This window comes from Vulpes lagopus, chromosome 20 (genome assembly GCF_018345385.1).
Source record: "Vulpes lagopus strain Blue_001 chromosome 20, ASM1834538v1, whole genome shotgun sequence".
Classification (NCBI taxonomy): Eukaryota; Metazoa; Chordata; class Mammalia; order Carnivora; family Canidae; genus Vulpes; species Vulpes lagopus.
Window position 1 is genome coordinate 16,993,434 of NC_054843.1, and position 26,616 is coordinate 17,020,049.

The 26,616-nt window shown below is 41.9% G+C and overlaps 1 protein-coding gene across 1 annotated transcript in view; it reads left to right on the forward strand.

The window, feature by feature from the left end:
• Positions 1-282: 282 nt before the first annotated feature.
• ADAMTS5 (ADAM metallopeptidase with thrombospondin type 1 motif 5) overlaps positions 283-26,616 on the forward strand; it is a 47,518-nt gene continuing 21,184 nt past the window's right edge. The window contains exons 1-3 of the mRNA XM_041734839.1: positions 283-2,330; positions 13,029-13,161; positions 24,324-24,491. Coding sequence (XP_041590773.1) covers positions 1,221-2,330; positions 13,029-13,161; positions 24,324-24,491 — 1,411 coding nt within the window. The 5' untranslated portion in view covers positions 283-1,220. The remainder of the gene's footprint in view (positions 2,331-13,028; positions 13,162-24,323; positions 24,492-26,616) is intronic.

The following is a 26,616-nucleotide window of genomic DNA, read 5'->3' on the forward strand; positions in this document are numbered from 1 at the left end:
GGACAGGAAAGCGGGAGAGAAGGAGGCAAGGAGAGGCTCGAAATGTCTCAGCAACTTTAAAAAAAAAGAAAAAAAAAAAAAAACACCAAAACACCCCCTTTCGGGAGATGAGGTAAGCCGGGGTTAGCCAACCCCGATTGGTTGTGAAATAATCAGACAACCCCGGAGCCACTGTGGCTTTAAATGAGGCCAAGGAAATCTGTTTTTCTTACCCCAATACTCCTCCACCCCCCGCCCCCCTCCAGTCGCCCTTGCTCCCTCCCCTCGTCCCTCCTTCCACCTCGCCGGGTCCTTCCCGGTCTCCCTTTCCTCGATCACCCCCCTCGCCCGCCCTCCCCCGTCTGATTAGGCGCGGAGCGGGAAGGGTGGGAGGGGTGGGGGAAGCTCTCCCTTTAAGAGGCAGCTTGCAGTGACGAATTGTCGAGATTGCCATTGCAGGATGGCACGCCGCTATAAATTCATTGTTCCACCTCCTCGCATCTTCACTGCGCTCGCGCTGCTCTCGGCGCTCGCGGCGGCCGACTGGGGATGAGGCGGGCAGGAAGACGCTGCACCCGAAGGGACCCGGACGCGCCGCTCCACTGGCTCCCCGCAGGCCGCCTCTTGCGTTTCTTCCTTTAATTTTTATGGCTTTCCCCCCTCTCTTTCCTTTCCTCCCGCTGGTGCTCGCAGAGTCCAGGACACCCACAAAATAAGAAAGGGAGCGGGCTCCGGAGCTTGGACCCCCGCTGCCGGCGGGTGCAGAGCCGCAGGGGGCCGGGAGGCAGCGCGCACCAGTTGCCCGCCGGGTGCGCGGCTCCAGCCTTACTTTTTCCTTCGTGCGGCGCTAGTGGCTGCATTTGGGGTTGGACTGGTTGTTGTTCTTGTCCCCCCACCCCCGACCCGCACCACCACCACCACCACCTTCCCTATACTTGCGGAACCCCCAGAGCCCGGCTTTCCTTGCCTTAATTTTTTTTTTTTTCCGCCTTTTCTCGGAGCACCAATCCCAACATTTTGCAAAGCAACAAAGAAAAGTTCGCACGCTGGCACTGAGGCCCGGGACAGGCTCCCCGTCCTTCCGACACTTGACCTTGCAAGCCAGAGTGCGTGTGCGTGTGTGTGTGTGTGTGTGTGTGTGTGTGTGCGCGCCCCCACCTCCCGCCCCGGTGACTTCCACAGCGAGTAACAGACACCCACCAGGCCCCCGTGGCGCGGCCCCTCCCCGCGGGCAGCGCACTATGCTGCTCGGGTGGGCGTCCCTGCTGCTGGGCGCGCTCCGCCTGCCCCCGGTCGCGGCCGGCCCCGCCGCGGCACCTGCCCAGGATAAAGCCGGGCAGCCTTGGGCTGCAGCCGCGGCCGCCCAGCCCCGCCGGCGGCAGGGGGAGGAGGCGCAGGAGCCGGCCGAGCCTCCGGGCCACCCGCACCCCCTGGCGCCGCAGCGCAGGAGCAGCGGGCTGGTGCAGAACGTCGACCAGATCTACGCGGGCGGCGGCAAGGTGGGCTACCTCGTCTACGCGGGCGGCCGGAGGTTCCTCCTGGACCTGGAGCGAGACGGCTCGGTGGGCGCCGCTGGCTTCGCGCCCGCAGGACGCGGCCCGGGCGCGCCCCGGCGCCACCGCGACCGCTGCTCCTACCGCGGCACGGTGGACGGCAGCCCCCGCTCCCTGGCCGCCTTCGACCTCTGCGGCGGGCTCGACGGCTTCTTCGCCGTGAGGCACGCGCGCTACACCCTAAAGCCGCTGCTGCGCGGGCCGTGGGCCGAGGCCGGGGCCGGGGCCGAGCGAGTGTACGGGGACGGGTCCCCGCGCATCCTGCACGTCTACACCCGCGAGGGCTTCAGCTTCGAGGCCCTGCCGCCGCGCGCCAGCTGCGAGACTCCCGCGTCCCCGCCGGGGCCTCCCGAGCGCCCCCCCGCGCGCAGCAGCCCAGACCCGCGCTGGGCGCTGGCCCCGCGGTTCCCGGACGCGCCCGCGGCCTCCCGGGATGGGGACCCGGGACCCCAGACGTGGTGGCGGCGGCGGCGCCGCTCCATCTCCCGGGCCCGCCAGGTGGAGCTTCTCCTGGTGGCGGACGCGTCCATGGCGCGGATGTACGGCCGCGGCCTGCAGCATTACCTGCTGACCCTGGCCTCCATCGCCAACAGGCTGTACAGCCACGCCAGCATCGAGAACCACATCCGCCTGGCCGTGGTGAAGGTGGTGGTGCTGGGTGACAAGGACAAGAGCCTGGAGGTGAGCAAGAACGCGGCCACCACTCTCAAGAACTTTTGCAAGTGGCAGCATCAGCACAACCAGCTGGGGGATGACCACGAGGAGCACTACGACGCGGCCATCCTGTTTACCAGAGAGGTAGGTGCAGCCTGCGGGGCGGCCCGAGCGCGCGCTGGTGGAAGGAGGCAGGTAGGTGGAGGTTCGGGCCCCCTGAAGGCCTTGCTGCTCCCACACACCTGCTGTCACCGGGGGTTTAACTGCTCCTCGCGGGGAAGCCCAGCCAGCCCTCAGCGCAGCTCCTGTAGTCAGTTCCTGCCCCCAAATGACCACACAGACCTTCCTTGAGTTTCTATCCATCAGGCAGGATGCCTCTACTCTGAGACCTGGTGTCCTGGATGCATAAATAGGATAAGAAGGGGCTAGACTGCTTGGGGGAAATGTGCATAGCTAAGTGGGAAGAGGGGGAAAGCAAGTGTGTCTTGGGAATGGGGAATCTTTCTTCTTGACATTTGAGACCAATGTCACTTTTTATCCACGCCCTTCCTTTGTGAAGGATCCATACCTTCTTACTTGAGCCAATTCTGTGACAGGAGTCGAGGAAGGACTTTCCAAAGGGAAAAAATCCAAAGATTTTTCCCATCTGGCTCCTTAATGGAGTTCTTGCATGTTCACCTTGTGGAATCAGTCTCGGTTTCCAGAGGCGGCCGGAGTTCAGGAGGGCAGGGAGGATACAGAAACCTAACCCTGTCAGGTGCCTTAGCAACTCCTTTGCCTAGTCTTCCAGTCACCCAAGCAGCGCCTGTCCCTCCGGAACTGCCAGCGAAGGGTCACAACCAGATTGCGTGTTTGGGTTTCAGAGGAATATGTTTCTGAAGCCCCAGTGTGGAAAGATCTGGGCAAAGAGTCAAGACATGAGGAAGGAATGTTTGCCCAGGATTTCCCTCTTTTAAGAAAGATGGTTACAGGGAGGGAAAGAAGCTGATCTTCACAGGCCCAGAGGTTCTGGGAAGAACACAGTGTCTGTCTGCCCAGTCATTCCCTCACCACGTTGAGCGTACATGCAGACCCAGAGTCTGCGCTGGTTTGTTAGTCTGGCTTGTTCAGAGCTCTGAACCCCACCTCGTGACTCGCCTCTGATTGGCAGCTTTAAGTCATGCCTCTCAGATGCCTGGTAAGAACTCCCTTCTGAACCTCATTCTTTAAATGTTTGGGATCCATCCAGGGTAGCTGAAGGATTTGAGATTTTGAAATATCATGCAAGAGCATGGTACGAATCGGAGCGACCAGAGCTAGGATAGCAAATGCACTGATGGCTTGCAGAAAGCTTCAGAATCCTGCAGCCCTACTACCTAATTCCCTGTTTTTACTAAGGCACCCCTGGTGTAAAGGAAGAGTGTTGATAAATTTGGAATGGAGAAACACTTGTGGTCCGTGGGGTAGACATAAATGAAAACCACATGTAAACAAAGGTGCCAGAGGGCAACCGTTTAGGAAGAACCTGGCAGCACATGATGCTATGCACAATGGAAAAATCTTTCTTCTCATTAAGTGATCTAAAAACCATCCTTTAATTTCTGCGCGCTACATTAATCTTTGAAACGGAAGGACATTCATTTTGTAGCCTTCCATATGAAGTGAAGTTCTCCTGTAAAACTAGCCCTGTCTTATTTGGTTTCCAAGTCTTTTTTTTTTTTTTTTTTTTGGTAAGCAGTTTTCCACGTCTGGATTTCTTGCTTTGCTGCATCACAAGAAGCTGCCAAGAAGAAGGCTTCAGAGAGTTTGTGGAAGGAAGTTCTCTAAAGACAGAGGAAAAAAATACTTTTGTAGGCACACTACTCCAAAGAGTAGGTCATTTTAATAGTTCACTTTCATTTTTGAATGCAAATGCACATTTTTGAATACAAATGCACATTCTATAACTTTTAAGACCAATAAAAATTAATAGAAGACCCCATTCCTCCCTACCTCCTGCCCCATCATTTTCCTAACTGCTTCCCAGAAAAAAAAGGAAAAGCTAGTCAGTGGTTCTGAATGATCTACTGCTTTTTCTGGGTTTTTGTTTTATCTGGGTAGCTAACAATTCCTATTTTCCAAGCTCTGAAACATATCAGTACGTTTTAAGTAGATAAAAGCAAGGAAGAAAGAAATTAATGGTCTATCTTAATGTTAATAAGTATTATAATAACATACATTTTCCAAACTAGTCTGCACATGGAAAATATTTTACACGGGCCCTCCCTGGCCTCCCTGCCAAGCAGAAGCATACTTTTGGTAAAGCAAATCTCATTTAGCTTGCGGTTGGTCCTCTGGTATATACATCTAACTTGAGGGGAACCAAATATTTGAAAAAAGCATGTGTATTGTGAATATATATACTCAATGTAGAAGAATGTTGTTGATTAGGGGGCTGAGAAAAATATTACAAAACCCTTAGTGGCATCCATTAAGAGTACTTCAAAATGTCAAGTTAAGCTCCATCTAATACTTCAGAATGTGGAAAATAAGAGGACTAGAGCAGAAATCATCTGAGCTCTTCTACCATAGAAATCAGATATCTTAAGACCTAAGAAAAACATTCATGGCTTTTTTTTTAATTTTTTTTTTCAATGAGAAATACCCTGAGTTGGCACCAGGGCCCTACTTTTACAACTCTGTTTTGAATGTAAGAAGTAACGTTGCTTAGCAGCCAGACGCCAAGCCATCAAATCCATGTTTTGATGGGCTCTGAGCACTGTTCAAATTTTGTGTCCAGATGTCTTCTCTTAAATTGCTTGTTTTTCGGGCATGAAGCAAATGTGTGAGGATATGTTTTCCACCCCTGTTTACTAGCCTAGGCCACCTTGAACGTTGCGTCTGGGAGTGCTAGTAATTCTTTTATCAAACTGACACACTTTACAGTACCCCGGTACTCTAATTAGAGAAACTTAGCACCAGTCAATTTTCTGGCCTAGGAGCCGTTTTCATTCTGGAATAGCACTCATGCTGGAATTCACACCACTTCTGCCATCAAACAGTAGAAATCTGATCTCCCCAGGATTTAATTTTGCTTTCCAGAATCCTTTCCTTGTCCCTGGCTTCCTCTTTTATTTTAAAATAGGTTCTTTAAAGACAAACTCTTAAACCCACTTTGGAGACCACGGAGCCTTTTTTTAGAAACCATATCCTTACCTGCCGGACAAAATCGGAGGTTGTTTAACCTCCCCTCATCCCAAACTTCACATGAATCAAAAGTACTGGATTAAAAATGAACCAGCTACAGACTCTGTAACATACAAGGCCCATTCACCTACATTAACTATGGTTGTGCCAGTTAATTGGCAATCCTCTCTCAGCTAACACCTCTCTTTTATGTTTTGCCTTGCAGTGCTGGGGAAGGACCCCACAGAGAGCATTCCTCCTCTACCAGCCAGTCCCTTGTTAGGTTGTGACAATAGGGAGCCCTGAGGGGAAACCAGAAGCTAGGAGGAAGCAGCAGCAAGTACTGTCTCTTATTTGCTTGTTGACTGGATTGACTAATCCCTTTGCATATTTGAGTTCAAATCCCTTTTAAAGTCCAAAGTGAACTCTTAGCCAGGATTCCTAGCCTATAGATTAATCCCAATCAATAAAAATCTAAATAACTCAGGAATGGGAAGACTGGGAACAGATTAAACAGTCCTAGTTGACATTTTAAAAACAATGTAAATTGCAAATTGCTAAGAGAATAGATCTTAAAGGTTCTCATCACAAGAAAAGAAATTGTAACTAATGCATAGTGATGGATATTAACTAGACTTATTGTGGTGATCATTTCACAACATAGACATATATCAAATCGTGTTGTACACCTAAAACTAATATAACAAGTCAATTATATCTCAATGGATAAATTAATAAAGTGAAGGATATTCTGAAAAAATCTAATGTCGATTAGAGACAACACAGCACAACACTCAGGACTATGTCACTCTCTCTCTCATTCTGAACACCTTCTATGTGGGAGGCACTCATTTGTGCAGCTGAAGGCAGCAAGATGGAATATACCTTCTCCCTGCCCACCTGGGTTTATCACCAGGAGAAAGAAAGCAGATGCAGACATAAATACCTCTACCGTTAGGAAAACTTGAGTAAATGTTGTGACCGAGTTAGAAACAAAGTCTCTGAAAAGAGAGGGGAAGAGTAATCAATTCTGCCTATGGAACTTTATATAGGTTTCACTACAGATGTACAATTGAATCAGCACTCAAAGCATGGATAGATTTATTTGGATTCCGGCAGGTCTTACTGAGCATTTCTTATGTACAAGCCATAATCATAAACCATTTTACAATTAATCCTTTCGATAATATGCAACCATACTATCATTGTAATTGGACAAAGACATTCATGAAAAGAGGTAGTTTCCTAAGAGTAATAACTGACAAATGGCAGAGACAGATAGTCCTGTCTAGTACTCTCTTAACAAAATACTGTAACTAATTTATTCAATCACTATGTTTCTAATAAGCAGAGAGGGATTCAGAAATTTGAGATGTGACCCCTTTCCTAAGAATCTGTTCCAGGAAACAGGTAAGGAAATGGATAATTATTGTATAGCAGGATGATTTTTATGATACATGTGATCATTAGATATCATGCAAGTACATTAGAAGGTTGCCTAAACCATCTGAGCTCAATTTGAAAGAAAGTCTAGAAGTTAGCCACGTCCATGAGGAGGAGATAGGCATTGCAGGCATGCCCAGCTATCCTGTGCAGTGGCCCAGGAGCACCATGTGAAATGTAGGTGGTTAGAAGTGATATTATCGACAATATGAGGGCAGAAAGGTAACAGAGTATAGTCTAGAGAAGATGTTAACAACTAGCTTAGAGAAGAAACTGTCTGTCATGTGAGAGAAAGAGAGAGAGAGATCTCAAGTTCTTTTCTTCTAAGGAGGCTAATCCTATTGGATCAGGACCCCACCCTTATGATCTCATTTAACCTTAATTACCTTTTTAAGGGCCCTGCCTCTAAATATAGTCACATTGGGAATTAAGGCTTCAGCATATGAATTTGAGTTTTGGGAGGAAGACACAGGTTAGGCCAAAGCACCTCACTTAAGAGTTTAAACTATAAATCCAGCAGGAATCTATGGAAAGAAAACAGTAGTGACCAGAAGCGTATTCTGGAATGAGCCTTCCAACATGAGTAATTGAACTCAACCCCGGGGGATAGCCTTTGCAGGCTATTTCAGTAACCTGGAGGAGACTTGAGATGTTCAAAATTTAAACACTGGAACTAGAAATTGAGAAGCAGGGATCAAATCAAGAAATTTTAAAATGAAGTGGATGTGAATTAATTAAGCCTTTCCAGCAGAAGGAATGTTTGGGCTAAGGTTTGGTAACAAAGTATTGATAAGATACACAAATAGTGGACAAGAGGGGACATAACAGTGCAGAGGAGGCTGACAGGAAGCCTGGTTTGCATTGGGCAAGATTGAGTGCATTGTGCAGGCTAATCAGATCTGGGCTCTAGAAGGTAATTGACTACAGCATACAGGCAAGAGAGTTATGGGAGACAAGGGACTGGTTAGAGCCTTGGATGATGATGCAGGCAGGAAGGAATAATGGAAGGAAATGAGGAGTAGCCCGTTACCTGAGACAGCTGGCTGATGGAATCCATGACTTACAGTGGCCAGTCAGATGTATCAGGAGAGAGAGAGAGAGAGATGCAAGAAAAGGATGTCCAGGTTTCTTATCCAGCACTTCCATTTCCTTCTTTTCTGGAATATATTTCTCAGGGCATTTTGTAAATTCAGTATGCTTCTAAATTACTGAGTTTTACCAAACACACTGCAAAGATAAAGATCATGCCATAGTGTTTGTCTCAGGAAAGGAATTTACTTGACCAGGCACAGATTATAAATATAAAAGACAACAGTGGTGTCCAGAAAAACACATGTGATGATTTACCAGTACCATGGTGAAGGTGATTCAGGAATTGGGGTGTTTAGATATAGGTTTGAATTTTGACTTCACCAGTCTCAAGTTTGCAACTTTGGATACTTACCACCCCTGAGCTTTAGTTTTTCCACCTATAAATTGGAGTGTTTTCATTTAATACCAACACAGGTATAGTTGGGAAGATGTAGAGATCACTTGGTCCAAATTCCTTATGTTAATGATGAGGCAACTTTGTCTCAAAGCATATAAACAATTTATGTAATGACTCTCACTAATAGCATTAGAATTAAAAAGTGATCTGCTTTGTATTTACTGTGTCTGATTAGCTTCCATTCCTGATCACCAAAATGACTCTTTCAAGCATCTCCTCCCCACTCAATCCTTAACTTGCTGCCTCCCTCTTCCCCTTTTTTATGTTTACAGACAAAATGTCCCATCTTGGAACTCATGGCCCAGATGGTCTTTCCAGCTTCCCCTGATTGCCTTCCACACAACAAATCCTATATTCTCCAGTCATGGCAAATTTCCTGTCTTTCCCCAAAATAGAACTTGCCTTTTACCATTCCGTGATATATTGGCCAGTCTTTCCTAGTTAGGACACCATTCCTGTAAGACCATCAGACTTCTGTTCATCCCTCAATATCTAGTTACCTCCTTGGAGACCCTTTTATTGATTCACTCAAGGAGACTTCGTCCGTTCCTCTTCTGCATTCCCTCAAAAATCTGTGCAAAATAGCATGTCATAATCTGCTTCCCTCTTGGCATATCTGTTTTGCTCACTAGATCATGATGTTTCTTAAGGTCAAGGTCAGATCTTATTTATTTTTCACTGTGTCAGCACTTAGTTTAGCATCAGCAGATTGTGGGCGCACAGTCATTGTTTTAGGAATAAACGAACCTGGATCCCTTGGTCCCTAAATCAGCTGGACTCTGTATGCTTGATATTACCTAGTTTTATCCAGAAGCACAGATAGAGATTGTATAACATGGGTAATTATAATGGTCAGACTAACAGGCATGATTAATATAGTTTCTCTTAGGATCTAAATCAAGAGCTCTATTATTGGGGATTGCTATAAAGGTAGCCAGAAAGGCAGATGACACCTCAAGAATTGAATGCATAGGATAAATATGAAGTATGGTAATGTAAGTGCATGTTTGTGTAATACATATGATTAAAATATGTACCACAACAAAATAATTCTTCTATCGCTAATCCCTCTTCATAAAAATTGGGAAGAGAGACAGACATCGAAGGCTAGTTTAACCTTCTGTGCCCTTCTCTTGAGCTCCATGCTTGCCCTTATGAGGTGGTGATGCCAATAGAAACAGAAGTTGCTGTTATTTAATTTCACATTCCACCATACAAGGTATTCTTGGTTAATTTGAACTGCCATTGCTGCAACTGTGATGATTTTTGCTCTTCTCACCTTGTGTTTCTTTTGGCTCCTTCCCTCAGCATATTTATGCTGCTTGAAAGACCAACCTCCCAGTCAAAGCGAGAAATCCTACAGCTCCCATTACTCATTCCACTTTGCGTATTCTTATGTCTGCTTGGTTCATTTTCCCCACCCCTTGCTCACCACTGGGATTTGCTAAATTGTACTATCTTCTGGACATCTACTTCTCAAGTAGATGTTGTTGTTGCCTGCCTCCTACTCCATCCACACGAATAGATGTGGGTGCTACTACTCCTTCTAAATTCCATGACAAATCAGATATTGACATATTTGTAATCCTGTAAATGGCCACACTTGATGAATGGTCTCATGTCAATGACCTCCTTGTCAAGTCTTGCTGACCATCTCAGCTCTATTTCTGAGTTAGATACAATGTCCCAGTCATATCTCCTGGCCAACACCACAAGCCCACCTGTTAAGTCTCTGCATACTTTTGCAATCCTCCCATTACTAAATCTTCCTTTACATTGCTATCTACACCATAGTGATAAGATTTTGATCTTGCATGAAAAGAATCATCTTTGACATAACGAAGATATAACTTACTTTCAGATTTTAAATTGACCAAGCAGAAGAAGTTTTGTCAGCACTTGTAATTTATTTTATTTTATTTTTTTTAGCACTTGTAATTTAATTACCTTTTATGTAGGTAGCATATGTAATGCACACTTTTTTAGTCTCCCTGCCTCCAAACCCATAAGATGGTTGGATGGTTGGATGGATGGATGGATGGATAATAGATAGATTAGATAGACAGATGCCATTGCCCCTATAGTATTCTTACTCCTGTTCTGAATTAAAAAAAACAAAACAAAACAAAACAACCCTACAAACTTCAAATAAGGCTCGCACCTGTAACTGTTGTTATAAATCTCCACTAGCAAATAGATATGAGTGTGATAGCCTGTATTCTTAATAATTTGATGCACAAGTTAAGACTTAATACATTGGAATGAACATTGGATCACAAAGAAATACAGACATGCATTGTAAATCTTGAGGATTCAACAATAACAGTGTTGCTAAGGTTTGAAATTGTGTGAATGGAATTGAGAAGTTGCCAGTTTACATAATTACAGTTACAAAAATATATAGAGTATGGCCATGTCATCAAGGGGTTTAATCAGTGTGGTTAAAAAAATAACAACTGCTTCTGTTCATAATTTTGTCACATGCACACATTTCTATGGCAAAGGGCCAAATGCATTTAATGCAATTCAAGGATAACAAGGAGAATTGATAGCCTCTAATGAGCAATTGCTACCAGCAAACAGAGAGATATTAAGTAAGAATCCAGTTTAAACGCTATTCAGAACAGGAGGGTCATTTCCATTCACTGTGGCTCTTCATCTGAGCTTATTAATGACATGGAGTAAGAAGGGAAACAATTCTTGCATTTTATTATTTGAGGATAACAAACCCCAAATTGTGAAAATAAACATAAATCTTCTTTTTAAAAAATGTGTGCAGAAATAACCTGTAGTGTCTAGCAATGACAACTGAGTCTTTCGTCTTAACGTTACTGAAATGATTGCAGAAAAGCTGGATTAAAAACGTATTGTACTATATTATTATCTCAAAGACTGATTATTATGCAAAAGTGTGTTCCAATTTCAATTTTAAAAACTACTAATTTGTTCTCAACAGCTGTAATTTGAGATCCCACGGGATGACATATGAGGATACATAGGAAACTTGGGGAGGTTATTGCTGGTTTGGTGACTTGATTCACCAAGGCTACTTGGCCGAGATTTCCACTGTCTGAAGCTGTAATAACATGGTGGCAGCAATGTAATTCATCACAGCTGGGATCTCATAATATATGGAATACAATAAGGACCTGAAAATGTACTAGAGAGAAGACCATAGGGTTATCTCTTTTAAATATTTTTTGCGTTGGATGGATTTTTTTGCAGCAGCACAGGGAAGAATTAGAAGAGTAAGTTGACATTGACTAGGTGACATTGGTTATGCAGTAATAACACCTTGTGCTGACTTCCAGGAATCTGGCGAGATCTTGCTAGCATTTGGCATATTGAAGATGCGCGAGGTCTGCATTGCATCTAACTGTGTTACAATTTACCTCGATTAAGTTATTCAATTAAGCACAATTTACCTCAATTCTTTGAGTTTGTAGCCTAAGCCAGACATTGTGGTCATTGGGGACACAAAGATGGTAGCTATCATCACAACCGGTAAATCGTCATCTTTCATAATAATTGATTTTTTTAAAGATTTTATTTATTTATTTGAGAGAGCGAGAACAAGCGAGGAGAGAGACAGAGAGAGAGAGAGAGAGGTAGGGGCCGACACCCCTCTGAGCAGGGAGCTTGACATGGGGTTCAATCTCAGGACCTTGGGATCATGACCTGAGCTGAAGGCAGATGCTTAACTGACTGAGCCACCCAGGTATCCAATAATTGATGTTTTTTAAAAAATCCTTTCCTTCTATAATTATTTACTTATGGCTTACTAAGATACTGTCTTGCTTTTTTGGATGTAAATGAACACAATGATAATTAATTGTCATTGAAAACAGTAGTCAAGTGCAAGAAGTTTTAGTGCCTTTTAATACTCAAGTAGCATATACGGGAAAGCTTATCATCGCAAATCTATCCTGTCAGATAATTTGGGTTATATCTTCTCTTTATAATTCATAACTTAAAATCGTCTTGTGATCTCTCCTTCATCCAAATCAATCATTTTGTAATGATCGTTTTAAGAATGTGTGATCATGTTTTTCGTTGAGAATCTCTTAAGAGCCATACAACTTCTCACCAGAAAAAAAAAATGCATACACTCACTTACATAAACACAACATATTACATATATTTTCTGCGGGTTGATCAGATGAAGAAATCTGCATGAAGTCTACATCCTCAATCTGCATAAAATGCTAGGAGTTAAAGTGCATACATTTTTGAAGACACAACCTATGAAATTACAGCTCTATTTGGAAATGAAGAGAAGATCTTTCAAGGAATTACGCTTTTGGATTACAATGGAGTTTCCCATTCCAATTACTGATCCACTAATATTTTGTCACTAATAAGTGGTTGCAGTTTGCTCCTGTGATGGAAAATAAATTATTAGGCCAGGCTTCTGATAAATTTAGCATGAATTTAGGCCAGCATATTAGGGCTTCAGTAAGCCTGACTAGATGTGAAAGTGATCCCTGACATATGTGCCTGCACATATGCGGTACCGCTTTCGGAAAGCTGTGGCTGCTGTTTTAAGGGACAAGCCACAATCATAGGACATCTTCTGTGCCTCCGGGGCCCAGAGATGTGTAGAAGAACCGATGCCATTAGTTTATCTTTGGTGCATTTCAAGAGCTGAGCAGGTGCTACCATAGACATATCCCACCCTTGCTGTTTGGAGTGAGCAAGTGGCTCTACAAGGTGGCTCCTTCTGGATGTGAATTGATTTTAACGATTTCTTTCTTTCTCCTGGGCAGGATTTATGTGGGCATCATTCATGTGACACCCTGGGAATGGCAGACGTCGGGACCATATGTTCTCCGGAGCGCAGCTGTGCTGTGATTGAAGATGATGGCCTCCATGCAGCTTTCACCGTGGCTCACGAAATTGGTATGCAGCGCCTTTTCCCTTCCCTCGCCAAATCAAACACTCGTAACAGCTGCAACAGGAACCCAAATACTTGGCAATTAATTCCAGATTTCTCCAGGTTCAGATGGACTGTTGGGGATTAAATTTGTTTATATTTGCACTTTTAGGGTTAACTAGTTGGGGGGGAGGAAGGCAAAGTCAGGCACACAGTAGATGTTTCCTTTCTGACAGTGTCATTTAGAAGTTTAAAAGAAAATTTCTACTGCTCCTGTCTTTTTAAGCATCCAGCAATGACTCTTAGATGGAATTTGTCACAGTTGATTATGGAATGCAGGGATGTCCCTCTTAAAAGTTACTCGGGGCTCTACTGACTCATCCAAAGCGAATCAGTTTGCACAGAAATTTGTCATGTTTATTCCATTGTGAGTGATACGAGCTCCTGTCACAGGTAAACAATAGCTTATGGCAAATAATCCTTTCTCCTTTTTTAATAGCAAAGATAGCGAAACCAAGACCTGCAGTCAACAGGGTTCAAATGTCACCTGATTTGCGAGCCATAAGAAACACACCTGAATCTTAAAATTAGAGATTTCGCACTGAATTCCTTGTTGAAAAATATCCCACCAGTTAATAAATGTACTTCTCAAGCGATGAGCCAGGCTCCTAGGCATATGCACACTTTAGTACTTAGAATTAGACGTTAGAATCAGACACATCTGGGTTCACTGCTTGCTAGAGTATTTTCTACTGTGTCACGTGGGTCTTATTATTTAAACTCTCAAAGCTTGTTTTCATATCTGAAATATAGGAGTAATGGTGCTGATTTCATGGAGTTATTTCAGGGACAAATTAGGTAGGTCATAGATACCAGCTGTTATTTACACTCACACTTCTGTTTTTGCTTTTTAGTTAACTAGCTTATTTCATTTTAAATGTATGTATCACCTTTTAGCATCATCCTTTTTGGAGCAAAATATGGTTTGATACTTTTTTGCTGCATTTTTATTAAGTGGATTCAGTTTTTAACCTAAAATCATAACTTTTAAATAGAAACGAAAGCTGCTTTTTTCACATTCCTAGTAGTAGGCAGAGACCGTTTCACAAGGGGTAGATTTCTAGCTGCTATATTTTCTTTGGAAAGTTAAAATAACTTCAAAGATGTAATTGTGTAAGGCAGTATATTGCAGCAGTGAAATAGCAATCGGTAGTTAAATTTCAATTCTTAAGTATTAATCACAACCTTAGTTTTCTTAACTGACACTCTTCTTACCATCTAAGGAAAAAAAAAACCCAGACAAACATAAAGCCTTATCATGAATAACCATCCAACTGATATAATTTAACTTAACACGTTATTAGTTGGACTTCTTTAGCTTGAGGATGGAGTCTCATTCCTGCTTCCATGGTCTCTGCTTTGTCTCATGCAAGAGATTCAGACATCGAATCTCTGTCTCTTGACTAGAAGGGGACCAATAATGACGCATGACTCTCTCTTCTGCTGTTCTAAAAGACTTAGCATACCTGAAAAGCTTTTTAAAACACATATGCCAGGGCAGCCCCCCGTGGCTCAGCAGTTTAGCGCTGCCTGCAGCCCAGGCTGTGATCCTGGAGACCCGGGATCGAGTCCCCTGTCAGGCTCCCCGCATGGAGCCTGCTTCTCCCTCTGCCTGTGTCTCTGCCTCTCTCTCTCTTTCTGTGTGTGTGTCTCTATGAATAAGTAAATAAAAAAAAAATCTGAGAACACATATGCCATCTGAACTCCTGGCCTGCGAATATGTTTTCAGCTATCTCTCATTCATACCTATTAGCTGATAAAAATACAGCTCAGTATAGGTCCTTAGTCACTATTTATTACATATCTATGTAAGTACATGAGTGAGTAAGTGGGAGAAACACAAGAGCTGCCCAAGGCAACATTCAGAATATGCAGTGGAAGCTAAGAAGAATTAGCCCAAATATCAGGAAGATTGTAATTAAGCAGAGATGGTTTCAAAAGTACACCAGCAATTATTCAGAGTCATGAAAGTTCCAAAAGAAAGGTTCTAAATCCCTGGGTAGGCAGAGGCTAGAATGTTTCAGACTGGGTAAACAACATAGTTGAATTGTGGCATCAAGCATCCGTAAGATTACAAACCCTAAATCCTGATCTTCTGCAGAAGGGATTATAGATTTCTTGAGGGAAGGGCTACTTCTTCCTTTAACCTGCAGTGACCCGTGCTCACACATTGATAGCATTTGGGAAGTTTCTCTGTAAGAATACCATCGTGGCAGTAAATCCACCTTCTTTGCACTCACTCTCAAGGCAACTGGGCTGCCATGAAGTACCTTCCACTATCACCTTTCCCAGCCCTCCGGAATTCCTAAACCAAGGATTGACATAGGCAGACCTAACAGTCTGAGAGGTAGGAAGACAGGTGCTGGTGAGAACGAATGTCTTATTAAAGCCATATATGTACAGTAAGAGCTTTTCTTGACAGTATTGGACAATTTTACAAGGGAACAGTGCAGGAGAAAATGTAGGCTTCTCTGTGAAAAATCCAGCCTGAATCTTTGATCCATGACTATGCCCTGGGTTCCCTTTAATTTCTTGGTTGGGCCAGCTCTTATTTCCTTCTTTAGAATTCTCTAGGATCCATTCTTCAGTCAATCACTGCCTACTTAATTTGTCTTTCTGCATTACCTATAGCCAAATCAGAGATATTTAAGACTTGGGGTTAATTTCCCTTTCATAAGCGGATCTGGCTTTCATTTGCTTTATTTTCTAATTGCTTTATAATTCTTTAATTTCACTTTTTGCGTAAATATTGTGAGCATGTGTTACAAACTATGAGCTTTAAAGAAATTAGAGACAATAACCTCCCAAAATATTTCCTAATCATCTGTCTGTGATTACAGACACTGTGCCTCTGTAGCCAGTGTGATCTTTGGTAATAATACTGCTCACTGATCTGCTTCCAGTGTTTTATTTTTAGATTGTTGCATGAAACCATGGGTCTGAGCTAACCATGCTCTGGATTCTAATTCCACTCCTTTCTTCTCACGTAATTTCCTCCTGCCCCTTTTATTAGGCACTTACCACTTTCCAGGTTGGGAAGTGACCTCAGTTTTGCTAGAGTGCTTTGAATCTGCTTGAGCCCATTCCCAAACAGGCAGTCTGCTTCATGTACATGGTGTAAATATGTGACTGTGCTCAAATGGAAAGCATGGAGAAAATTCCCAGGCTGTTCCATAATTTTTCTACTTTATTTCTTCTATCCAGAATAAGAGGATATATTTGATGAAGAGTAATGCTTTCACTAATGACTTAAAGTCTCTCATGCAGGGCCCTGCCACTGCTTCTCTCAGCACATAGTGGTTTAAAATTCAAAGTTGTATTTGTTGGGTTTTTTGTTTTTTTTTTTTTAGATTTTATTTATTTATTCATGAGAGACACAGAAAGAGAGGCAGAGACCCAGGCAAAGGGAGGAGAAGCAGGCTTCATGCAAGGAGCCTGATGTGGGACTCGATCCCAGGAATCCAGGATCAGGCCCTGAGCCAAAGGCAGATGCTCAACTGCTAAGCCACCCAGGCATCCCTCAAAGTTGTATTTGAATCAAAATTTCCTTTGATCTTTACTCCCCCATCTAAAAAAATTTTCCTAACTTGAAAATTAACACGTAAGATAGAGGCAAGTCTGAAGTACCTATGTTACACCTTCTCTGTCCATCATGAAAAAAACCAGAATGTCAGTGAACGTTTCTGAATGGTGACTCTTTTCCTGGACCACATGTCTATGAACACTTCTCTTTTCCTGCTAAATTGTTTCTTTAAAAAAATATAAAAATAAAAAGAGCTAGACTTGGGAGGTCTCTAGTCAACTGATGCCAATATTGGCTTTTGGACAATGGATTTGGTAAGTATTGACTGTACACAGGCAGTAATAATTTGTCTTCCCCCTTGCTGTTCTGTATGTGTAAACATTAACCAAATCATTAGGACATTCTAAAAAGTTGCTTTACACTATCGAGAACACAGTCCCCATCCCTATGCCTTGAGTGGAGGCAAAAATCTGGTTATGGCCATTTTACAATCCAAGTGTGAACTGTAGAAAGCTTTCAAATGAATGTAAGTTTGCATTTTGAGTTTATATTTTTTAACTTGTCAAACTTTTATGATTGGCTTGTAATAATAAAAGATTTCACCTGCTGCACACATGGCTCTTCAAAATAATAATTTTATTGATGTTGGGCCAGCTTCTAATATGCTAGGGGGAACAATCTTATTTTATTTAGACTAATGAAAGCCATAATTTGCAAACTTGCTGAAGCTCGGCTTTATAGTAGTTAATCGTAAAATGTGCTAAGTGAATCTCTCCACCATGAAAGGCTCCAAATGGCTTCCTAAGCTAAAGTCAGGCGATTTACAAAGCCAAAGCCAGGAGCACCTGGGTGGCTCAGTCGGTTAAGCGTCTGCCTTCGGCTGGGGTCAGAATCTCAGTGTCCTGGGATCGAGCCCTGCGGGGGGCTCCCCGCTCAGTGGGGAGTCTGCGTGTCCCTCTCCCTCTGCCCCCAACCCCACCCTCTCGCTTGTGCATGAGAGTGCTCTCTCTCAAATAAATAAATAACATCTTCAAAAAAAAAAAATCAAAGCCAAGTATTCAGCTAGAGGCTAAGGAAGTGGCTGAGAGGCAACAGCATGGCAGCCTGTGTTTTGCTGTGGTTAGAGGAGGTCTCTGGTTGTGCTGATCTGTGTGGGACTGGGCTCCCATGGATGATTAGATTAAACACGGCTGTGTTTTGAAAAGCTGCGGAGGCCCGAGAAACACCATGGACCGAAGCCGATGCCCAGAGTCAGATGTCAGGACTGACTTTGAGATGTGAAGTGAAAGGAAGCGAGGATTAAACTTGGTATTTACCCCCAAACCTATAGCTTTAATCAACATGAACTGGGCTTTTTTTTTTTTTTTTTCCCTCTATCTAGCCTGGAGCAATGCCACACTATGTCTTTCTTGGCCCCCAGATGAAAGGTGGGAATGGGCCTTTACTATACGTCCAGCAGCGCTGAGAGATTTAGTGTTTAGTATCACTTCTGTATTTTTTTTCATCCTATCCGAATTTCCATTTCTCTCCAGAAGGCCTAGAGATTGCCTGCCACATGTGTGGAAATTCAAGTTGAAGGTCGTATAAAAAAGAAATATATCATGAATGTCATGCATGGTTTCTTTCCTTCTAACGATTAACAAATTTCCCCCCTTCTCTCCCAAATCGAGGGGGTCCAGTAGTATCAAAATTTAATAAAGCTACTTGAGATTAGAGTACCTGTAAGTAAAAGCGTAACAAAGCCAGGATAATGGTGAGAAGAGTGAAGTTAGCTCACAGTCCCTGGGCCTTTGATATTGTCCAACAGATTTTCTAAGCACTTTGCATCTCTTATATCATTTAATCCTCACAAAATGCCAGGGGTCAGTACTCTGAGTGAGTCACCCAAGAGAGGAGGAAACTGACACGCAGAAGTATAAATGTTTTTAAGAAATTTCTAAACCTGTCTGAGGTCAACAACTAGTAAACTGCTAGAGTAAGATTTGAACCCAGTTCCCCTGGCTCTAAAGCCCAAGATTGTATTGCTATCCTTTTTTTTTTTTTTTAAGACTTTATGGATTTATTCATGAGAGACTTACAGAGAGAGGCAGAGACATAGCAGAGGTAGAAACAGGCTTCCTGCAGGAAGCCTGAGGCAGGACTCGATTCCAGGACCCTGGGATCACACCCTGAGCGGAACTAAGACAGACACTCAACCACTGAACATGCATCAACCCTGGCGTCCCTGTTGCTATCCTGTAATGGTTTGTTCGTGTTCATTTTCCCGGAGATAATCCTGAAAATTTGATTCAAAAGGATATGGATGTGTAGCTAGTTATAAGGTGAAAACATTCAGTTTTCTTCCTCCCAAATTGTAGAATGGATACAACATTTACCATTTATGTTTAATGTTTCAAAGTGGGAGTTTAGGAACTTTATGCCTTATACATAAGGATGTGCATTTGAATAGACATTATGATCCAATTGTTGGAGCTCCTGGTTCTCTTCAAGGATTCTGGATTCTGATCCCATGTGAGCTATTGGCTCACTCTTCAACCCCTGGCAAGACCTTCTTACACCTCAATAATCCCAGCTGGAAAATTAGGTAAAATAAAAACATGACCTCATTAAGAAACAGATGCTTCATCTGAGCAGGGTTTTCTTAAATAAACACATTACAGAGCTTCTTGTGACATTTTTTTAGGATGTGGTGCTGTGTCCCCTTGTCCATTGGTCAATCTGGGGTCAAGAGACAAGAGTTTGAAATTCTGTTTAATTTTCAGACCAAAGTTTAGAAAAACAAGCAAATTTTCTTCCTGAGGTTAATGTGATAAGTCAGCCTTAGTTGTACAGTGATACCTGAGCTGAATAAGAAGTTGGGCCAACATTTTCCTTTATAGTAACCTGTCTTCACCCGATGTACAGGATCTCAGATTTTCTAACATCAGATTCATCTGTGAATTTCAGGAGGCAAGATACTTTTTAAGTCTATATTGTGAATATAAGAGATAAAATTTATCTAATTAAATGTCACCCATTTACCTTTAAAAAGACAAACTTCTCGATCATACTTGAGAAATTGCTGAGTGACTAATGATTTGCTAATTCTGACATAACAGTGTAATTCAGACTCTTACCCTATAGACTTTGCTTCGACATAATCTACTGTGAAATTCACTTCCTTACGGGAATCCAAATAAACCCCTTCCTGATGTCACACTGTGTCGTGGGCACCCATTAGCAAGACTGTTGTATTTGTGATAGGGTTTAGTATCTATTAAGAATAGATTAGTATTTTCTCCAAAAGCATTTGCAGTTTACATCTTGAATTTTAATAATGATTCCAAAACGCAAAGATACAGTTCTGAGGTCTGCATCACATGGGAAAACATTAGATTACACAGTTGCATTATTCTTTGGGCTTCCCTCTCACTCCTATAATACCTTTTATTTTCCTATTTCGTATATAAATATCAATGCCATTAACAGGTGCACCCACTACTCAAGTGTGTTTGTTCCTTAATTGCCTCAGGATTTGAGGGGAGAGGTTTCCAATTCCATCAATCAAGAATTAAAGATTGACTAAGAAAGATAGCATCGTCAACAAGATTACTTGGCGAAAGCAAACAAACTGTTCTTCAATTGTTTGCTTGTCTACGAAGTACAAATACTAATACCTCCAAATACAAATACTAATTCTTCCTTAAAGTGAGACTTTGTGGCCTCGACTTGAAACTCTTGACAGTGAATTGTCGCCTTAAATCTAGTATCTGCATTGTCTCTTCTCAGTAGGGGTTTCCCTGCCAGAGCTTGGTTGAGGTTCTTCAAAACTCTTACCTTTGGGGATCCCTGGGTGGCTTGGCGGTTTGGCACCTGCCTTCGGCCCAGGGCGTGATCCTGGAGTCCTGGGATCGAGTCCCGCATCAGGCTCCCTGCATGGAGCCTGCTTCTCCCTCTGCCTGTGTCTCAGCCTCTAGCTCTTTCTGTGTCTCTCATAAATAGATAAATAAAATCTTAAAAAATTCTCACCTTCAAAACTGTCATGACTCCTCTTCACTCTGCATTTCTACATGGACTTGAGAAAGAAATATCTGAATTGCCTTTCTCTGTGGGTTTCTTGATTCTTTCACCCTGCCCCCCCTCCAAGGACTTCACCCCTCAATCAATTCTGCTCTGTATTGCACTAAAAACTCATCGTGAGATATATCTCAATAAAACAACAAATTAGTTTAGGGCTTGCAAGCATTTCCTCCAATGATTCTTTATTGTTCATGTGCTGTCTTATTCTCTGGGACACATTTGTGTAAATCCCAGCTGTGCTAATCCTGCCAGAGGCTGCTTATTAGAGAAATGCTTAGCCTCCAATCCACATCTGTAATTTTAAACTTCTCTGTGGGTGATTGATGAACAAACTCTCCCTGGAAAAGGCAGATGTTCTAGGAGATCGGTGACATCACGATAAATTCTGATTAAACCTTCCAAAACACCAACTCGAAATGAATTATATTGTCAGCTACAGCATATTTTAAATTTCCTAGATTCTGGATTCTTCTGGTAATGAGCTTTTAGTATCATGGTGTGTTTTCTCTGATGTGAGCATCCTTTTAAAAGAGCATGTGTTAAAAAAAAAAAAAACATGTGTTTTTATATGTATCTTGCCATTTCAGGGCTCAAAGATATGGGCTAATGTCAGACTGACATTAGGTGTCTTAGCATAGTGGTTGGGGGATCACATTTGAAAATAACCACATCTTTTGCTGTTCACAGCCCTTAGTATGGCTGTCACGTCTCTCCTGAAGAGCATCCAAACATCTCTCACATTGATCTTCCATTTTAATTCCTGTCCAGCTCCTGAAGGGAAGTCACATGGGTCTCTCTCACTGTGCCCTGGTTCCAGCTACTGGAACCAGCTGCTGTTTCCGTGGGTGCTTAAATGTTCTTCACGTTGACCATGACTCCTGTTGTCCTTGAGAGAGCATGCCTCTCCCAGCCAGCTGACAGACTTTCTTCATGGAGGACAAAACATTCCTCCAAAGAATCTGTCTCTCAGTTGACCCTCAAGCAGTCCATTCCTGACTCACTTTTGCAGATCTTACAAAACTCGCATCTTCGTTTAGCTCCTACTGAAGTAGAACTAAGATTTGTTCATGCCCAGAATGGCAATCTTTTCTGGTTGCCATACGAAAATTCCTTATATGTATCTTTGGCAGCAATTAAGTAACATTGATAAATTAGTAAATTTAGGAAGCATGAAATTCACAATATTAAGCCAAGCCACATGCCAAAAGATTCATAAAACGATACTAAAATATTTTTAAATAAACGGCTTTGCTTATATAATTGAAATCTTTTTTAAAAAATTAGATGCCTCACCATTCTGTATGAAAGAAAAAAATGAGGTGCTCTTACGGGTTTCTCAAAGCCAATTTGGTGTTTGCTACACAGCCTGTATTTTAAATCAGAAATCTGAAATTTACCCTCCAAATGAAGTGAGAATCACTTGGATGCTATAAAAAAAATTCATCTGGAAAGTGCCATTTGTTTAGATACATTTGGAGGAAAAGACTGTTGCTTCATTAAATAAGTGTGGGTATCTTATGAAATAGAATGCAAAATCACATGCTTTTCTAAAACATAAAAACCTGGATTCAAATAAATGTTATGTGCCATAGAATGCAAAATCACATGTTTTTCTAAAACATAAAAACCTGGATTCAAATAAATGTTATGTGGCAGAGGTCACCTCAGGCCACTTCCCCTCTCTCTCTTCTATGCCAGGGGAAAAAAACTTTAGTGTGAAATTTCCACACAAATCCCACAATGTTAGCTGATAAAGATCCTATGATGGAAAAGTTCAAGAAGCACAGAGTGCCCTCTCAACAAGTGTTAGAGGTGCTTGGTAACTTTAAGCCATTTTGACCGGGGCATGATGAAAGGTTCTGTTTTCTCTGAGTTGCAGGTGGCATGAAAAAAATCAACATACCACCCCAAAACAGGATGAACTCCTGCCAGTTTTTTGTATGTTATTTGGGACATACTTCACAGACTCTGATGCACATTCACGCTACTGAGCAAATAAAACGTGAGGGCAGGAGGGTTTCCCACAGAAAACTTGCTAGGCTGGCAAATGCTATGGAAGTAAATAACTGCATAAATACCATAAAAATGTGGAGCTTTGGAAGGTCACTGAGCCCTAGCCACTTAATTTCAGCCACAACAGCAAGCAGCTGCTCGGTGGACAATTTTGTTATGAGGTGTTGGTGATTTAACAAGTTGGCCAAAAGTAGTTGGAATGTGGCATGAAAGATTTCATCTCTGTTGGGTTTTACTGTTGCATACTGGACTTTTTTATTTTTTATTTTTTGGCAGAATGGCCAAAGTCCCTGCCTCTGGCATACAGGAACCCAAAGAAAATGCATTAATCACTTTTCTGTAGTATTTTATACACCCTTTTTAATACTTTGTGTATGACTCTATAAAGCTTTACTGAAAAAAAAAAGAAGAAAGAAAGAAAGAAAGAAAGAAAGAAAGAAAGAAAGAAAGAAAGAAAGAAAGAAAGAAAGAAAAAAAGACAGCAAGCAAGCCAGCCAGCGACTAGGGTCTACTTGTCTGCTGCTTTGAATCTCTACCAACTAACGTCCTATATATTTTTTTAAGCAGCATTTCATATTTACTGGCAAATGTCATTTTATCCTTAGACTATGTGAAAATTAATCTTATATAATAAAAAACACTTTTGATTATAAGAATATGGTTGGGATACCTAGCTTGGTAGACTAGCAATGCAATGTAATGTGGGATTGCAGAGACCATGGTGGGCTGAAGCATAAATACCCATCTCACTGAGCAGCTTGAACAATACTTCTCTTTCTAGAATTTGTTTTCTCTTCCAGCTCTAACACTCCATGATGGGCATCTTGGTATTTTAGACATTTCTTCAATATGCCATTTACTTATGGGAAGAGTAAACATGCAGAACTTTCTAAATAAATAATTGAAAGGGTGAAAGCAAGTGTACCTTTGCCTGAAATCTGCAAGTTCATAATTTCACTTCTCTTTCTTTTCTCCCCTAGTCATCTTTTGGATAGCTACCTATTAATTCGGCCAAGGAAATAGAAGGCACTGATATTCAAAAACCATCTATTAAGTGTTTGCAACTTGCAGAACATTTCGTTAAATGCAGACATTTCCACAGTGGATGGAGGAGATGCACTCTGATCTCATGGGGCTCATGGTTGATCAGAAAAGGCGAAAAATTAGACAAGTAATCAAAATAATATGCAGTGAGGGCTATGACATAATTCCACAGTTGCCTTGCAAATTCTGGATTCTAAATAAGGCCTGTTTCTCCATGTCACTGAGCATGTGTGATCCAGATGGATTATGGGAACGTCCACTCCTCAGTGTAATTTTTTCAGTTTTCCCCTAAATGTTCACCGAAAGTGACTGTTCTGACTACATACAGCTTTAATTTCCCTGGGGGTCCAGTCTGTGCATGGGAAGGCAGTTAAATGAACTCATGTACATTTGGGAGGGAGGTGGGAAACCCAGTGCTAGTGTAATTGTCACAGAAATGTAGAAATGCAAAATCATTCATTATTGCACACCTTCTCTTCTCTGCCTTAGGACATCTACTTGGCCTCTCCCATGATGATTCCAAATTCTGTGAAGAGAACTTTGGTTCCACAGAAGATAAGCGCTTAATGTCTTCTATCCTGACCAGCATCGATGCGTCCAAGCCCTGGTCCAAGTGTACTTCAGCCACCATCACAGAATTCCTGGATGATGGCCATGGTATGTGTCATTTAAGACAACATGGGCTCAAGAACAAAACTTAGAGGGGATTCTTGCCAGTGTTACTTTATGACATCCTCATGAAACCCACCATGCCCTCTGAGACGATGGTTGTTTAGATAGGGTCAGAAAAGGAGCAGAGGGAGTGTCTGTCGGTGTATGATGCCAACGTCCTTGGTGGCATTATAGCTATGGTATTTTTTGCTTTGGAATTGAAAAGTTCAAAAGAGAAGCAGTGTGGGAGACCACACAGAATGCCTAGCCAGTGCCCTGAAAGCCTGGCTTTTATTCCGTCTTTCACCACTAGCTTCCTGTGAGAATGTTGGCAGACATCTTGTTTCCCTGCTATTAATATATGACTCTCAGAATTATTTGTTACATGCCTATTATAGGGGTGTGGTTAAAACGTAGGTGACAATTCTGTTGGATCCTCTTTACGGCAACGGAAAACAAGGAAAGGAAGCTCTTTAGATTTGCGTTCACTGGAAGGAGCTGGCTTCATCCTGACAGCAGATTCTCCAGGAAGTAGAGTGAAAACAGCAGAACAGAAAGAGAAAATCAATCTGAATAGTGGGGAAACACTTTAAGCACTTCAAGAAACAATCTTTGGCTTTATCCACTAGATACAGTTCAAGAGCATAACCTACTTTATTAAATTCTATAAATCTAGGATTGGTTTTGTAAATTATGTAAAGATACCAAAGAAGTCACAGTTTCTAGAAATAATAAATTCTGGCCCTTAAGTAATCTTCAAAACAAGATGTTGCTAATTTCCTATCATCCCTATGACTTGAAACGACTCGAAGCATAGGAGGATAGATGCGTTAGAGTTGAAGTAGTTCAAATACAGAAACCATGTAGTTCAAGTTTCTCAAACTATAGAAATGGACATATTCTCGTTCATTTTTTTTTCTCTTAAAATGTGTCTCTCTTCCAAAACTGGTGGTTGAACTGAATATGACAGAAATTTTTTATCATAATAATTGTCCATAAAGTTATCTCATGACGTATAGTTTAGAGTTAGCCAAAAAGAGTGTGTGGCAGTAGTTTTTCCTAGTTCCACGAAGTTTATGGCCTAATATTTCATAATATCTTAGTGCGCTAGCCATCATGAACTTTGGCTATGTAATGTCAAAATAATTAATGCATTCAACTTTTTTCAGACAAAAAAACAAATTCTGCCTCACAGATTTTGGTCTCTCACAAGCAAAATCTGTCCACTAACAGTTTTGCCACATTAGTGGTGGTGTTTTAGCTACTTTAAACTTTTTAAAATAAAACATCTTATTCCTGAGAACAATCCAAGCTTAGCCTGGTTTAAAATTTCCCTCAATACAAACTGTTCTCTGCTCATTGAAAGGACATCCCAGTAGCTCAAAGATTTAGAAAAAAAATTACTAAGAATCAGTGTATTAGGCTTTCCCTTTAGACTAATAATAAGTGGTGATTTTCTGCATAGCTAAGTTTACAGTGCTGATTTAATGCTGATAAAGTCCTGCAATGAATGTTTACCTAATTATCTGCCTATCCACATTGATCAAGGCAATATCTAACAAAGTCCCTCTTGGGTGGAACCCTAGTATGCACTCTTAATATTGCTTTTGCTGTGGTTTTTTCAGGTTTTCTTAAAATGAAATAACATTAATATTTTGTTTCAGAATCACACATTACACATTCCAAAAGTTTGAGCTAAACGTTGAATCCCTAAATGAATGGATTTAGTTGCTAAGGCAGCAAATACTTATGGCTAAAATGGGACCAATTTTTTTTTTTCCTGTACAAGTATTAGGTCAGCTAATTACAATGCTGTGCAGAAGTTTGTTCCTACTGCCATAATTTTGGAGTGATTCATTTATTTCATGTTTGTGGAATTCATGATCTTACTTTTTGTGCAGTAAATATGCTTTCAGTATTGTCTTCATTTCTTAACATGACTTCAGTATTTAAAAGAGTCCACATTTAGATTTTTAACGCTTTTGCAACAAATCTACATATTTTATACGTCTCGCTGTGTCCATCCCAGTGATCCTGATGGCAGATAACAACCAAGAACATACAGTTAGTAGATGTAGATTTTATTCACTTTTATTCACTGGCGCTGGTAAAATCTTATCTGAATGTCCCA